Source organism: Carcharodon carcharias, chromosome 20 (genome assembly GCF_017639515.1).
Source record: "Carcharodon carcharias isolate sCarCar2 chromosome 20, sCarCar2.pri, whole genome shotgun sequence".
In the NCBI taxonomy this organism is placed as follows: Eukaryota; Metazoa; Chordata; class Chondrichthyes; order Lamniformes; family Lamnidae; genus Carcharodon; species Carcharodon carcharias.
Genome location: NC_054486.1, coordinates 60,649,020 through 60,666,928, shown reverse-complemented (window position 1 = coordinate 60,666,928; position 17,909 = coordinate 60,649,020). Strand labels below are relative to the sequence as shown.

Here is a 17,909-nt window from a genome sequence, read left to right as displayed (position 1 = left end):
ACAGTCTATCCCTGAGGACTTGGATGCAGTACAGGAAGAAGTTTCATGATCTCACATGAGTGATCAAGATCAATGAATGAATGAATCTTCAAGCGCTATATCCTATAAATTGCATCACTAGTCTCAGGCACAGTTCCATTCACCACACCCCTACCACTCATCTACCAACAACTTCTATCAGCCATGACTCATACCTAGCATTCAGAGCTTCATCTCACCCCGCACTGTTCTAAGCCTCTCACCCACACCTCACACCTTTAACACATTGCTAGCTATTCAACCATGAAAGGCATGTCACCCAAACACACTGCACCACCCTCATTGACACAATTCCCTCTCTCTTGCAGGGTAAGGTGGTGCACAGTTGCAGGCAGAAACTGTTAAGCCCTCACCTCCAATGAGGAGATTGCGCTGATAATCACTGGTCCAGGAACAACCGAGGCTGTAGCCAGTGACAGGGCCAAAATCATAGAAAATGACAGTACCTAATCTACCTTTTCATGTCCCAGTGTCTTATGATTTACAAGCTAATGATCTAAGGATGCACCTCTTGCTTTACGCCCCTTCATCGCAATCCCACCCTTGTGCCTATTGCCAAGGCAGGGGGAAAGGATTGCGCAATGATAATTGTATAAATTAAGGTTAAGTGTTTACAAGTCGGGACACTCACTGGATAACTACTTGCGCATGCACAAAAAGACACTTTATTGACACTAGTGGTGGGTTATGGAATAAGGAGCTATATATTTGTAATGTCCAACTTTGTGAATAATTCTAAAACTGAATAAAGACTGACTTCTGGTCTTTTCTTTCACCAATTTCAAGGCTGCATGATAGCAGAAAATGGTGGCCTAAAGATGAAAGTTGGAAATGAAGAATTTTTTTAAGATGGAAGATGAGAATCTGAGCAGCTTTTGTGAAGAATGGTTGAAAGTAAGTATAATTTGCCAGAGTCTGATTAGCCGACTATATTTCCAGGTTCTGAACCTTATTGGAAGAATGAAGTGGGTATGTCAACACGGATTACATCCCTACCAAAGAGGAAGCAAGGAACAGCCTTGGCGTTATTGCTTCCTAACAAAAGTCAAATCAGAAGCAAAGTATTTTGTGAGACGGATGTCCATCGGTTAGATACTGAGGAAGGTTTGCCTCTATTAGGTTACATGAAGAAATTCACCAGAAAGAGTTGAAATCCAGAGGCAAGGTGAGATTGACTGCCCCTGACATCAAGGCAACGTTTGACTGACTCAAGGAGCCCTAGCAAAACTGGAGTCAATGGGACAATGACATCACTGCAGGAATTCCTCAGGGAAGTGTCCTAGGCCCAAACATCTTCAGCTGCTTCATCAATGACCCTCCTTCCACCATAAAGTCAGAAGTGGAGATGTTCGCTGATGATTGCACAATGTTCACCAATTGCAACTCCTCAGATACTGAGGCAGTCCATGTCCAAATGCAGCAAGCCCTGGACAATATCCAGGCTTTGGCTGACAAGTGGCAAATAACATTCGTGCCACATAGGTGCCAGGCAATGACCATCACCAACAACAGAGAATCTAACCGTCGCCCCTTGACACTCGATGGCATTATCATCTCTGAATCCTCCAATATCAACATCCTGGGGTTGCCATTAACCAGAAACTGAACTGGACTAGACATTCTGAAGGCGGAGGGTAAACAGCCAGTGGTTGTGGTACACATTGGTACAAACAACTTAGGTAAAAAAAAGGGATGAGGTCCTAAAAGCAGAATATAGGGTGTTAGGAAGTAAGCTGAAAAGTAGGACCTCAAAGATAGTGATCTCAGGATTACTACCAGTGCCACATGCTAGTCAGAGTAGAAACAGCAGAATATATCGGATGAATAAGTGGCTGAAGAGATGGTGTGAGGGGTAGGGTTTCAAATTCCTGGCACATTGGGATCGATTCTGGGGGAGGTGGGATCAGTACAAACTGGACGGGTTTCACGTGGACAGGACCGGGACTGATGTCCTAGGGGGAATATATGCTAGAATGGTTGGGGAGGGTTTAAACTAAAATGGCATGGGGGTGGGAATCTATGCAAGGAATCAGAGGAAGGGGGAATCAAGGACAAGAACAAAAGACAGAAAGAGGAATAAGAAAAGTGATAGGCAGAGAAATCAAGGGCAAGAATCAAACAGGGCCTCAGTGAAAAAGTGGGAACGGGACAAGTAATGTTAAGAAGCTTTGTGCCTTAACTCGAGCAACATTCGCAATAAAGTGGATTAATTAACCGCACAAATAGATGTCAACAGGTTGATATAGTCTGGATTACGGAGACATGGCTGCAGGGTGACCAGGGATGGGAACTGAACATTCAGTATTTAGGAAAGAAAGACAAAAAGAAAAAGGCAGTGGAGGTGCATTGCTGGTTAAAGAGGAAATTAACGCAACAGTGAGGAAAGATATTAGCTCCAACGATGTGGAATTTGTATGGGCAGAGCTGAGAAACACTAAGGGGCAAAAAACGTTAGAGGGGGTTGTATACAGACCCCCAAACTGTAGTGGTGATGTTGGGAATGGCATTAAACAGGAAATTAGAGACACATGCAATAAAGGAACATCTGTAATTATGGGTGACTTTAATTGCATAGATTGGACAAATCAAATTAGTAACAATACCGTAGAGGAGGAATTCCTGGAGTATATACAGGATGGTTTTCTGAACGAATATGTTAGGAACCAACTAGAAAACAGGCCACTCTAGACTGGGCATTGTGTAATGAGAAAGGAGTAATTGGCAATCTAGCTGTGCGAGGCCCCTTGGGGATGAACAACCATAATATGATAGAATTCTTCATCAAGATGGAGAGTGACGTAGTTGATTCTGAGACTAGGGTCCTGAATCTTAATAAAGGAAACTACAATGGTATAAGGCACGAGTTAGCTATGATGGATTGGGAAATGTTACTTAAAAGGATGACGGTGGGTAGGCAATGGCAAATATTCAAAAAGCACATGGGTGAACTGCAACAATTGTTAATTCCTGTCTGGCGCAAAAGTAAAACAGGAAAGATGGCCAAACATGGCTTACAAGGGAAATTAGAGATAATATTAGATGCAAGGAAGAGGCATACAAATTGGCCAGAAAAAACAACAGGCCTGAGGACTGGGAGCAGTTTAGAATTCAACAAAGGACGACCAAGGGATCGATTAAGAAGGGGAAAATAGAGTGCGAGAGTAAGCTTGCAGGAAACATAAAAGTTGACTGTAAAAGTTTCTAAAAGTACGTGAAGAGAAGAAGATTGGTGAAGACAAATGTAGGTACTTTACAGTTAGTCAAAAACAAGGGAATTTATAATGGGGAACAAAGAAATGGCTGACCAACTAAATACATTCCTTGGCTCTGTCTTCACAAAGGAGAACATAAATAACATACCAGAAATGTTGGGGAACACAGGGTTTAGTGAGAGGGAGGAACTGAAAGAAATCTGTATTAGTAGGGAAATGGTTTTGGAGAAATTGATGGGATTGAAGGCCGATAAATCCCCAGGGCCTGATAATCTACACCCCAGAGTACTTAAGGAAGAGGCCCTAGAAATAGTGAATGCATTGGTGGTCATCTTCCGAGATTCTATAGACTCTGGAACAGTTCCTACAGATTGGAGCGTAGCTAATGTAACCCCACTATTTAAAAAGGGAGGTAGAGAGAAAACAGAGAATTATTGATCAGTGAGCCTGAGGTCGGAGTGGGGAAAATTCTAGAATTAATTATAAAAGATTTAAAGCTGAGCACTTGGAAAACAGTGGCAGAATCGGACAAAGTCAGCATGGATTTACGAAAGGGAAATCACGCTTGACAAATCTACTGGAATTTTTTGAGGATGTAACTAGTAGAGTTGATGAGGGGGAGCCAGTGGATGTGGTTTATTTGGACTTTCAGAAGGCTTTCGACAAAGTCCCAGATAAGAGATTAGCGTGTAAAATTAACGTGCATGGGATTGGGGGTAGTGTATTGATATGGATTGAAAACTGGTTGGCAGACAGGAAACAAAAAAGTAGGAATAAACGGGTCTTTTTCCGAATAGCAGGCAGTGACTAGAGGGGTACCGCAGGGATTGGTGCTGGGACCCCAGCTATTCACAATATATATTAATGATTTAGATTAGAGAACTATGTGTAATATCTCTAAGTTTGCAGATGACACAAAACTGGATGGGAGGGTGAGCTGTGAGGAGGATGCTGAGATGCTTCAGTGTGAAACAAAAACAAAAATAGAAATACCTGGAAAAACTCAGCAGTTCCGACAGCATCTGCAGAGAGGGATACAGTTAACATTTCGAGTCTGTATGACTCTTCAACAGAGTCATACGGTCTCGAAACATTAACCGTATTCCTCTCCACAGATGCTGTCGGACCTGCTGAGTTTTTCCAGGTATTTTTATTTTTGTTTTGGATTTCCAGCATCCACAGTTTTTTGCTTCAGTGTGATTTGGACAAGCTGAGTGAGTGGGCAAATGCATGGCAGATGCAGTATAATGTGGATAAATGTAAGACTATCCACTTTGGTAGCAAAAACAGGAAGGCAGATTATTATCTGAATGACTATAACTTGAGAGGGAGGGAATGTGCAACAAGACCTGGGTGTCCTCGTACACCAGGTGCTGAAGGTAAGCATGTAGGTGCAACAGGCGGTAAAGAAGGCAAATGGTTTGTTGGCCTTCATAGCAAGAGGATTCGAGTACAGGAGCAGGGATGTCTTGCTGCAATTATACAGGGCCTTGGTGAGACCACACCTGGAATATTGTGTGCAGTCATAGTCTCCTTATCTGAGGAAGGATGTTCTTGCTTTTGAGGGAGTGCAGCAAAGATTTACCAGACTGATTCCTGGGATCCTGGGATGGCGGGACTGACACATCAGAAGAGATTAAATCGGTTAGGATTATATTCGCTGGAGTTCAGGAGAATGAGCGGGGTGGTGGGGGGGGGGGGATCTCATAGAAACCTATAAAATTCTAACCGGACACAACAGGGTAGATGCAGGAAGGATGTTCCCGATGGTGGGGGAGTCCAGAACCAGGGGTCACAGTCTGAGAATACAGGGTAAACTATTTAGGACTGAGATAAGGAGAAATTTCTTCACCCAAAGAGTGGTGAGCCTGTGGAATTTGCTACCACGGAAAGTAGTTGAGGCCAAAACATTGTATGTTTTCAAGGAGTTAGATATAGCTCTTGGGGCGAAAGGGATCAAAGGATATGGGGAGAAATTGGGAGCAGGCTTTTGAGTTAGATGATCAGCCATGATCATAATGAATGGCGGAGTAGGCTCGAAGGGCAGAATGGCCTACTCCTGCTCCTATTTTCTATGTTTCTATATAAATTCCTTTGCCTAACAATCTAAGGGTATTGGTGTAGATGGAAATGTAGAACTCGAAACACAACCAGATCAGCCATGATCTTATTGAATGGTGGAGCAGGCTAGAGGCACCAAATGGCCTACTTCTGCTCTTATTTCATATGTTCATATATCTATCTCTCTTTCATGGTTATATCCATGCTGGGGTGTCCCTGGAGAGAGAGCACATGGTGTCTGCCTGTACACTTGTGGCCACCCGTGACTTGTGGGCACTGCAAGGTCTGGGGTGCATCATCTCCTCTTCTAAAATATTATTTTAATTTAATTTTGATAAGTTTCCTTCAAAGATTTGATTTTTGTTACAGTGCCCCAGTAAGGTACTGTCAATTAGTTAATTTGTTTAGTTGTTATTAAAAGAGCATAAAGAGACACTCCAACAATTCCAGGCAGTGGACATGGTGGCTTAAATATGGAGGGAACAGTGGACTGGCACAGAATAAAAGCATCACAGATGCTGCCAGGATATCAGGAATTCGCCTGCAAGATGGACAGAGAATGGTTGCACACCAACTGCATGTATAGTTAATGATAAGCTTTGCGGTTGGGGTACATCTCAACATTTAGAAGTGGCTCCTGCAAAGTCACATGTACGCAGTCAATAGCACCCAGCACAATGAGGAGGTACAGTAATAAATACAAAAAAACTGCGGATGCTGGAAATCCAAAACAAAAACAAAAACAGAATTACCTGGAAAAACTCAGCAGGTCTGGCAGCATCGGCGGAGCAGAAGAGTTGACGTTTCGAGTCCTCATGACCCTTCGACAGAACTTGAGTTCGAGTCCAAGAAAGAGTTGAAATATAAGCTGGTTTAAGGTGTGTGTGTGGGGGGTGGAGAGAGAGAGAGGTGGAGTAGGGGTGTGGTTGTAGGGACAAACAAGCAGTGATAGAAGCAGATCATCAAAAGATGTCAACAACAATAATACTAAAGAACACATAGGTGTTAAAGTTAAAGTTGGTGATATTATCTAAACGAATGTGCTAATTAAGAATGGATGGTAGGGCACTCAAGGTATAGTTCTAGTGGGGGCGGGGAGAGCATAAAAGATGTAAAAATAAATAAATAAATAAATATATTTTTTTGCTTTTTCTCTTTTTGTAATGGAAATAGGTGGGAAAAGGAAAATCTATATAATTTATTGGAAAAAAAGAAAAGGAAGGGGGAAACAGAAAGGGGGTGGGGATGGGGGAGGGAGCTCATGACCTAAAGTTGTTGAATTCAATATTCAGTCCGGATGGCTGTAAAGTGCCTAGTCGGAAGATGAGGTGTTGTTCCTCCAGTTTGCATTGGGCTTCACTGGAACAATGCAGCAAGCCAAGGACAGACATGTGGGCAAGAGAGCAGGGTGGAGTGTTAAAATGGCAAGCGACAGGGAGGTTTGGGTCATTCTTGCAGACAGACCGCAGGTGTTCTGCAAAGCGGTCGCCCAGTTTACGTTTGGTCTCTCCAATGTAGAGGAGACCACACTGGGAGCAACGAATGCAGTAGACTAAGTTGGGGGAAATGCAAGTGAAATGCTGCATCACTTGAAAGGAGTATTTGGGTCCTTGGACGGTGAGGAGAGAGGAAGTGAAGGGGCAGGTATTGCATCTTTTGCGTGAGCATGGGGTGGTGCCATAGGAGGGGGTTGAGGAGTAGGGGGTGATGGAGGAGAGGTACCATCCATTCTTAATTAGCACATTCGTTTAGATAATATCACCAACTTTAACTTTAACACCTATGTGTTCTTTTGTATTATTGTTGTTGACATCTTTTGATGATCTGCTTCTATCACTGCTTGTTTGTCCCTACAACCACACCCCCACTCCACCTCTCTCTCTCTCTCTCTCTCTCTCCGCCCCCCACACACACACCTTAAACCAGCTTATATTTCAACTCTTTCTTGGACTCGAACTCAAGTTCTGTCGAAGGGTCATGAGGACTCGAAACGTCAACTCTTTTCTTCTCCGCCGATGCTGCCAGACCTGCTGAGTTTTTCCAGGTAATTCTGTTTTTGTTTTTGTTGTTGAGGAGGTACAGTATCCTGGTAAAGCCACATGCATGTTCCACCTACTTCTCTCCAGTCAGACAGAACACAATGTATTGCCTTCTCCTGACATAAAGAGTGCCTGAGAGTCCCTTATACAGCAGTGGATGGCGAACTGAGATATGTTATATTGGTCACCTGCTCCTCCCTGGAAGGATGCCAAAGCAAAGAGATTCAGGGACACAGTCACTTTCACAACCATTGGCAGACTCATCGTTGCCGAGCTCTGAGGCTGCAAGAGGTCACAGATTTCTTTGAGCACCTCCTTTGTAAAAAGAGGTGGCATGCACACTGATCCAGACTTAGGTTGAGGTAAGAGAAATGTGAGACCTTAGGTGGAGTAGACCTCCTGCTACTCCTTCCCTCTGCGAGCAGCTTGTCCTCTATTGTGCTGCTTCAGCTCACTCTCTCTTGCTGCAGACTGAGAGGAATGGTAACTACAGCACCAATGACTGGGAGCAAGTGGACTGACCAGGATCCTTGAAGTCAAAACCAATGCCTTTCTACATAAGAAGCACCTCTCTCGATCAGTTAAATGATTGAAAATGCCGTCAAGCAGCAATAACCTGCTCACTGATGTTCAGTTTGGGTTCCGCCAGGGCTACATGGCTCCTGATCTCATTACAGCCTTAGTCCAAACATGGACAAAACAGTTGAATTCCAAAGCTGAGTTGAGATTGACTGCCCTTGACATTAAGGCAGCATTTGACCAGATGTGGCTTCAATGAACAATGAAGCAAATTGAAGTCAATGAGAGTCAGGGAAAATCTCTCCATTGGTTGGGGTCACCTCTGGCACAAAGGAAGGTTGTGTTTATTGGAGGCCAATTATCTGAGTCCCAGGACATCGCTGCAGGAATTCTTCAGGGTAGTGTCCAAGGACCAACCATTTCAGCTGCTTGATCAATGACCCTTCTTCCTTCATAAGGTCAGAAGTGGGGATGTTTGCTGATGATTGCACAATGTTCAGTACCATTCACAACTCATCACAGAAGCAGTCCATGTCTATATGCAGCAAAGCCTGGACAACATAAGTAGCAAGTGACATTTGCGCCACACAAGTGCACCACACAACTCCAACAAGAGAAAATATAACCATCTCCCCATGAAATTCATTGGTACAACATGGCTAAATCCCCCATTATCAACATCCTGAGGGTTACCATCAATCAGAAATTGAGCTGGACCAACCATATAAATACAGTGGCTAACAACAGCAGGCCGGGAATTCTGTGGCAAGTAACTCACCTCCTGACTCCCCAAAGCTATCCACCATCCACCAGGCCCACCATCTACCTTCAAGCCACTGGCAAGGTGCTGTGGCTGCAGTAGTTGGCAGATTTCAGTGGGAAGGTCCTAATTGGAGTGCAGGTGTCTTGGAAATTGTTCCTAGCTGAGGTTCAGTTAGCAGATATGCTCCCTGAACACCCTGCACGAAAAGACCCTCTGCTGCGAGCCCTTCTCCCCTGATCTTCTTCCCTCTTCTACCAGCTTATCCCAGCCTGCATGGCCTCTGTTCATTTTCTCAGTCGTGCTCCATTCCATGGAGAAGGCCCACTATTATATCCTTGAATGGAAGCAACTGGTTTGTGCAGAAGCCTTCAAGTCAGCAAAAAGTCCTTCAGCACCTGCCATACCAACCTCTGTAGGCATTTGCAATTTGAAACAACTACAGAAGAAGCACCAAATACATGCAAAATTGTATCAGCAGCTAGAAAAAAATCAACAAGCAACTAATCTGTACATAGTTGATGATTCCTTTAATTAGTGCTGGTGGGGAAGTCCTTCATGCTGCTGAACACATGTTCAGCTGTGTGAGCTTAAGAGAGGACTTCATCTAGAGAGCAAAGCTCCAAATGTCAGTGTTGGCATTGAATCAAGATGCATGTACTAACACCTTCACCAAGATGGCGCTCAACACGATTCAAGGCAGAAGTGTGTACTGCACAGGGTGCCATTTTGGTCCCCAAGCGGCATCCATAGCACCAAAATAAAAAGGTGCTCCAGAATCCAAATTTTGCTCCATAGAGATCTTCATTTTCAGTGGTGTCTCTGAATTTTTACTCATTGGCTGAACAAATAAGACATGTTATCACTCTGCAAGGCTGCCTTTGCGTTTTCCCTCATAACATTTAAATGTTCCCATGTAAAAGTGAAGTAAAATGCTGCCTGATTTAATCTGAAAATCTAATGCAATCTGAGTGGTAAGTGTGCATACACACAAATCAATAGAATTTTCTGCTGTTTCCATCAAAAACCTTTACTGTACTCTCCCTTAAAGCAAAAGCTACTCTTATAAGCAAAGTGGATGAATAGAATCTGAGCCAAACAACTAATAAATTTAAATTGGATCAATGACAGACTCATACATTGGTCAAGGGGCACACAATTGAACAGTCACAACCATGCAGTTTTCATTTGCCCTCAGCTTTACAGCGTCCATTTTACAAGAAATGAAAATGTTCTATTTAGTACTAATATTAAACAGATTTGCCATTTAATGATGGAAACTTTATTTTTCATTACCATAATCTCTAAATATTATGCATCATCCGCCAGGTTATGTGCTCATACACCTGAGAGAACATTTGTTCATAAACTTGAGTATTGCTGAAAAAAGAGACACATCAAAGCTTTTTGTCATGCACTCATCAGGACACTTCACAAGAATACCAATATAAGGGGAAAACAATAATTTATGCTGTATGTGAAGAGAATGCTGATTGGTTGGCAAGTGGACTCTGGTTGGTCAAGGCATTGCCATGGAGATGGTGACAGACAGTTCACTGTCAAGCATTGTTTGAAATTTAAACCAGGCAACTTCACCCTGATTGGTCAAGGCACTGTCCTGAGGAACGAGTCAGCAAATGGCTGTCACTCATTTTGTTTAGCTGAAACAGGTGCAATGTGTGTACATGTTCTTTCTGTCTGCAAAGAACAGGGCCCTGTGTATTAATATATGGCCAAGTCTGGCATCAAGAAACCCTAGCAAAACTGGAGTCAATGGGAATCAGGGGGAAAACCCTCCACTGGTCGGAGTCATACCTAGTACAAAGGAAGATGGCTGTAGTTGTTGAAGATCAATCATCTCAGTTCCAGGACATCACTGCATGAGTTCCTTAGGGTAGTGTCCTAGGCCCAACCATCTTCAGCTACTTCATCAATAACCTTCCTTCCGTCATAAGGTCAGAAGTGGAGATGGTCGCTGATGATTGCATACGTTCAGTACCTTTTGAGGTTCCTTAGACAGTGAAGCAGTCCAGGTCCAAATGCAGCAAGACCTGGACAATATCCAGGTTTGGGCTGACAAGTGGCAAGTAACATCCGCGCCACACAAGTGCCAGACAATGACATCTCCACCAACAGAGAATCTCACCATCACCCCTTGACATTCAATGGCATTACTATCGCGGAATCTCCCACTATCAACATCCTGGGGGGGGGGGGGTCACCATTGACATGAAACTGAACTAGACTAGCCATATAAATACAGTGGCTACAAGAACAGATCAGAGGCTAGGAATCCTGCAGTATGTAACTCACCTCCTGACTCCCTAAAGCCTATCCACCATTTACAAGCCACAAGTCAGGAGTGTGATGGAATACTCCCCACTTGCCTAAATAGGTGCAGCTCCAACAACACTCAAGAAGCTTGACACCATCCAGGGCAAAGCAGCTCAGTTAATTAGCACCCCATCCACAAACATTCACTCCCTCCACCACTGACGAACAGTGCCAACAGTGTGCACCATCTACAAGATGCACTACAGGAATCACCAAGACTCCTTAGACAGCACCTTGCGAACCCACTGACCACTACCACTCAGGACAGGGACAGCAGACACTTGGGAACACCACTACCTGGAAGTTCCCCTCCAAGCCACTCACCATCCTGACTTGGAAATATATCGCTGTTCCATCACTATCACTGGTCAAAATCCTGGAACTACCTCCTTAATAGCACTGTAGGTGTATCTGCACCACAGGGACTGCAGAAGTTCAAAAAGGCAGTTCACCACCACCTTCTCAGGGGCAATTAGGAATGGGCAATAAATGCTGGCCTAGCCAGTGGTACCCACATCTCACAAATGAATAATAAAAGAAAACAGAAGGGCTGAAATAGACACAGGAGTAGACAGTGATTGGGTTAAAACAGAGAGTGGCACCAAGGGAGGAACAGAGAGCATGAAGTGGACAGAAAACAGGGCATCAGGATAGAGGGGAAATCAGGGAAGAAAACAGAACTAATTGATAGGCAAAACTGCTGGAAGAGGTGGTCATGGAGTAGAGGAGAAAAGAGACAGTTCAAAAACAAGCAAAATTAGGTTAGGTAGTAGGGTGCTATATGGGTGTGAGTGTGTGGTCAGAAACCCAAGGCCATATCGCACTAAAGGGGGTTTTAAGTGCAAATCATTGGCTTGCTGGCAAAGAAAGAGATCGATATTGGAATGGGTTTGAGGTCTGGGAGTTGGTTGGTGAGGTAAACTGAGCTGGAATCACTGGAGACGATGAAAGGGCATATCAGTGGACAGTCTGTGATTAGACCAAAGTAAAAATGAATGGATCAATGTATCTTATTTATTTACCATTTATACTAAGATAAAAGCAAAATACTGTGGATGCTGGAAATCTAGAACAAAAACAAAAATACCTGAAAAACTCAGCATGTCTGACAGCCCTTTCATGGTCTTCAGTGATTCCAGCTCAGTTTACCTCACCAACCAACTCCCAGACCTCAAACCCATTCCAATATCGATCTCGTTCTTTTCCAGCAAGCCAATGATTTGCACTTAAAACCCCCTTTAGTGCGATATGGCCTTGGGTTTCTGACCACATTCACACCCATATACCACCCTACTACCTAACCTAATTTTGCTGGTTTTTGAACTGTCTCTTTTCTCCTCTACTCCATGACCACCTCTTCCAGCAGTTTTGCTTGTCAATTAGTTCTGACAGTCTGACAGCATCTGCGGAGAGGAATACAGTAAACGTTTCGAGTCCGAATGACTTTTCATCAGAACTAAGGAAAAATAGAAAAGAGGTGAAATATAAGCTGGTTTAAGGGGAGTTGGGACAGGTAGAGCTGGATAGAGGGCCAGTGATAGGTGGAGATTGCCAAAAGATGTCTTGGACAAAAGGCAAAGAGGTGTTTTATCTCTACCTTTTAGCCTATTTTGACTCCCCCTCACCTCACGCCCACTAGGGCTATCTGTCCCTTGCTCGTCCTGCTTTCCACCCTCGACGTCCCCATTAGCACATTTCTTAGCTAATATCACCGCCGTCAACACCTCTTTGTCCTTTTGTCTATGACTTCTTTTGGCAATCTCCACCTATCACTAGCCCTCTATCCAGCTGTACCTGTCCCACAACCGCCCCCCCCACCAAACCTTAAAGTTTATATTTCACCTCTTTTCTATTTTTCCTTAGTTCTGATGAAGACTCATTCAGACTCAAAACGTTAACTGTATTCCTCTCTGCAGATGCTGTCAGACCTGCTGAATTTTTCCAGGTATTTTGTTTATACTATACATTTCTGAAACGTGATTAACTAAAAAATAAGAAATTTACTAGGAAAAGTCATTATTTACAATTTTGAAATCTTTCATGATTTTCCTCATCACTTTTCTGCCTAATGAAAACAAGTTCAGTTATTTGAGCTACTTCTCAATACAACTGTCTTGAAATCCTGAGGCATTCTTAACTCCCTCCTTTGAATATATGTATTTTTGTAGATACTGCCGAAACATAAAAGTGCTCTTTTTAATTATCTAATTGGGAGTTCTGACCTTTTGGTTCTACATGTGGCCATAATCTATTTGTTTTGATGATTGCTAACATAAAGCAGGTTTCAATGTTTCATCAACTGAAACATCCAGGCTTCTTCTTTCCACTTTAATGATGTCCCATTTATTCCACAGTAGAACAAATAAGACAACTTGCAAATAAGACACATAAGATATAAGACAAATATAAAACAAATAAGACAATACTGCACTTTTGACATAGAAAAATAACAGTGTTTCACAGAAGTAATTAGATGGCAGGCGAAAGGAGATATTAAGGGTGGCGATGAAAGCATGATCAAAGATGGATTTTGAAAGAGAAGTGCAATGTGTAAAGGCAAAGAGGTTTAGGGAAGGAATTCCAGAATGTAGGTTCTTAAAAGGCATAGTGAACAATGATAGATTGGAAAGGTCAGGAGATGCACAACAGGCCAGTTTGGGGAGGAATGCATAATTCTTGAAGGATTGTGGAGCTGGAGTAGGTTGCAGAGATAGGAAGAGCAAGTCCAAACAGATATTAAAGGATGAGAATTTTACATTTGAGGGACCAGGAGATGAAACATCAATGTAGGTCAACTGATACAGGGGTGATGGGTGAGCTGGACCAAGTGTTGGTAGGATGTAGGCAGTACCATTTCACATGAGGTGAAGTTTATAGAAGGTAGGCAATGGATGGTCGGCTAGGAGATCAGTAGAATAGCTGAGTTTGGAGATGACAAACGCAGAGGTGAGGATTTCTGCAGCAGTTGGGCTGAAGCAGGGGCACAAGTGAGTGATGTTACAGGTGTGGAATTAAGCAGTCTTTGAGATGGAGGGAATATGGGGTCAGAAATTTAGCTCAGGATCAAATATGATGCAACAGAAACACAGTCTGGTTGAATCTGAGACATTGGCCACAGGATGTCAAGAACTAGTTGCTAAATAAGTATTAACATGTAGACTGTGCCTACTTTGTAAAAATCTGACTGATGGCATATTTGTTGACCTACATTTTTACGATACCATTAATTCCCTAAGGGTGTGTTGTTTATTTCCAGTAAATTTTTTTCCAACAGGAGACCTGTGCATTTCCTGTCACTTGCATTAAAGTGCCTTTAGAAATCCCCTAAAATTATAGAATAACAATAGCAGATGAATGGAACCAATACCCTTTCCTCAGCTTTAAGGGTACTTCTCAATTTCAGATAATTTCTTTGAAAAGCATTTTTTTTTGGACCGCAAAGTATAACTCTGAGAACATAAAAAATAGGAATAGGCCATTCATCTTCTCAAACCTGCTGTCTTTCAATAAGGTCATGGCTGAATTTCTGCATCAACTCCACTTTAACACCATATCCCTCAATTCCCTGGTGCCCAAAAATCTATTAATTTCAGTCTTGAATATCTTTGTTAACTGAGCATCCACAGCCTACAGGCATAGCGAATTCCATAGATTCACAACCCTTTGACTAGAAATTTCTCCTCATCTCACTCAATCCTAAACAGCTGACTCCTTGTCCTGAGACTATGACCTCTCGTTCTAGACTCTCCTGCAATGGGATACAACCTCTCAGCATCTAACCAACAAGTCCTCTAAGAATGTTATACATTTCAATATGCTCACCTCATTCATCTAACCAGAATTATAAGAATAAAGGAATATACACGAACGCAGGAATATAGGTCCATTCTACTCAATCGGTCCTCATAGGACAGACAACCCTCTCATCCCTCATTCTAGTGACCTTCATCGCAACCCCTAGGGTAAAGAAAACAAAACTATGATGCATGAGGCATCACTCAAAAAGTTTAATACCAAAAGGCAAAATGTCCCTTTATAATTAACTCGACAGTCATCAGCCCAGGGGAACAACAGTCATCATTTGGAATAGCTGTAAAAAGATATCTTGAACATCACATAAACTTCATATAAGTAACAAAACAATTTTCCACTAAAATCAAAGAAAACCTGACTTTGGAGCGCCCTACTTGATTTCAGACAGATATGAAGAGATAAAACAGCAGGACTCACGAGCCACAGTACCAAGAAAGGAAAGACTCAGCAGACGCAATATAGCACTTGAAGCAAGGGAACGTTTTAAGCCATTTCCCAACAGCTTCCATGAGCTAAACTCACACAGAAACCTGAAAAAAACAGCAGAAACACTCATCAGGTGTGGGTGAGAGGCAGGGGTTATTGTTTCATTGAACTCGGTGATCTTTTCTCTGAAGTACACAAACGCCTGTTCTTTACCAACCCAAAGGCCGTCGCTTCCCTTCAGCCTCACACCAATCACTTCTTCCTGACTCTCTCACGCAGTCGGTCAAAGGTCAACGTCGTAAAGAAAACGTTGATAGTGAAGGAGGGCGCCGTATTTACGACGGTTGTGACGTATTCAGGGGCGGCCGGGCCGCGCGGCAGCTTCACTTTACGGCAGTGCCTAGTTGAGAGTGGAAACGGCCTCGAGTTATAGGCTGTTTGGCGGTGGCGCTTGTGTTTGGCTTCTCCTCAGGTTCGGGTTCATCTCTTCCCACCCGCCCCCTGTGCCAGTGTGGGTGTCAGGCTTTGCCTGACAGGCCCGCTCCTCTGCAGCCTGGTCTAGTGTGGTCCGGTCGGTTGCGGGATGTGTGAGTACTGAGGGCGGGCAGCGAGTCTCTCCCCCCCCCCCCCCCCCAACCTCCACCCTCTCGGGTTGGATCATTTTCTCTCTCTCGCTGCTTTCGGCCCTCATGCTGTCGCCGCGTTTCTCCGCTCTTTAGGATGTCTGATGTACCGCCCGGGCCCAGCGTGCTCTCCCCAGCCCCCGCTGACATCTCTCCCTTCGCTGCCACTCTCAACCACTCGGGAGCCTACGGCCAGCTCCCGGGGCCGCAGCCAGGAGGGGGCGGCGAGCAGGAGGAGGAAGCTGCGGCTCAGGACGGGACAGGCCATGAACACGGCGAGGAGGGCGGGCCACAGCCGGCGAACAGTGTTGGAAACTACTCGGAGCCGAACCGAGCCAAGAAGGGCGTCCTGCACCTTCACCACCACCATCACCACCACCACCAGCAGCAGCAGCGACTGCTCAACGGCTGTGTTATCATAAACCCTGAGATCCACTACAAGGCGGAGTGCAAAGGCCGCCTGTCCTGCACCGAGGCCGCCGCTGCCGCCGAGTTTCACCCCGGACTGTCACTGCCCGAAGCTGGCAGGAGGAGAGCCGACGCCAATTATTGTGAGGGTCCCAACGTAAACTATGCGAACCAAAGGACTGCCGAGGCGGCCGGGCCCGACACTCACAACCCCAGGGATGGACTCGATCGGATTGGTATCAGCACAGATGATGAAGAGCAGTACAACCTGGCCGCCTCGATAGCTGCTTGTAGTTTGCATCCGCAACAAGAGTCCGACACGAACGACAGGATACGATATGTTGGCTATGAGTCAGAGTTGCAAATGCCAGATATAATGAGGTTGATCACGAAAGATTTGTCTGAACCTTATTCCATATATACATATAGATATTTTATTCACAACTGGCCGCAGCTTTGTTTTCTGGTAAGTGTGGCTGGGGGAAGGGGCTATATAATATGAAAGTTATATCTAAAACAATGCTTTTGATAGAAATCCCTGTATAACATCTTGAATGTAGCAGCTTTTTTGCATGGACTAAATATGAGTTGCCAAAAAAGTCACTTTAACGTATTGCATGCCGACTCCCACGTTTTCAGTTTCAACTAATAATTGTCGTGTTAACGAGTGCAATTATTTTTGTGTAATCATCTAGGCTTTGAGAACTTACTTGGAAAAGAATGAATTTGTCTTGCTATTTATAGTCTTCAATGTGATGAATAACCTTGACTTTGCAGTCCTGTTTAACGTGAAAGACTTCATTCAAAGGCTTACAGGCTTGTTCTAAAATCCATTGAAATCCTGTTGTATGGAATAGGCAGAAAGTTATGTATCACTAGACCTCCATTTGGTACATTGAGAGATTTTCTTTAATGGTAACACTCGTCGTATTAATACCACATGTTCTAAGCATGTTTTGAATTCCTCTGATTTACTACAGATAACTGATATGAAAATCATTTCTGTCTTCAGCATTTGTTTTTACCCGAAATAGGTAAAGAGTGGACATGGTTTGAATGTTTTTGATTCATGTAAATACATATTTAAAACCTTAAGTCACCATTAGTGACTGAGAAATGAAGAATGCTTTCCTGGCTCTAGATAGCAAGCCATAGGGCACGATGCAGTTTTTTTGAAAGTAGGTGCACAGAGTATACTAGTGCAGGACTATTCATATTTAAGTAATTAGTTTTAGCAAATGGAGAATATCAAAACCCATTCAACAACTTATGTCCATAGAGATTGATAAATTTGTTTTTAAAAGTTAAACTTCCAATTCATAGGATGATACAAGATTTTACATTTTAAGACTGTTACTGTAACTAGAGTAAGAGCACAGCTTAGTAATCACTACCTTTGTAGACAACTTATACTTTAAACCACAAAACAGAACATTCCCCTTTTTGCTTTTAGCAAAATTAAAAAACAGACTTCACAGATATACTTTACATTGACCTTTAAGTAGCTGTGCCTCGGGGAGGTGATGGCGTGGTGATATTGTTGCTGGACTAGTCATCCAGAGACCCAGGGTAATGCTCTGGGGACCTGGGTTTGAATCCTGCCATGGCAAATGGTGGAATTTGAATTCTATTTAAGAAATCTATGAAACCATTATCGATTGTTGTAAAAACACAT

General features: G+C 43.5%; 1 protein-coding gene across 2 annotated transcripts in view; it reads left to right on the top strand.

The window, feature by feature from the left end:
• The first annotated feature begins 15,839 nt into the window (after positions 1 to 15,839).
• naa30 (N-alpha-acetyltransferase 30, NatC catalytic subunit) overlaps positions 15,840 to 17,909 on the top strand; it is a 45,156-nt gene continuing 43,086 nt past the window's right edge. For both annotated transcript variants that reach the window (XR_005946329.1, XM_041215179.1), the window contains exon 1: positions 15,840 to 16,700. Coding sequence is in view for 1 of the 2 variants with exons in the window: in XM_041215179.1 (XP_041071113.1) it covers positions 15,924 to 16,700 (777 nt within the window). In the remaining variant the exon portion in view is untranslated. The remainder of the gene's footprint in view (positions 16,701 to 17,909) is intronic.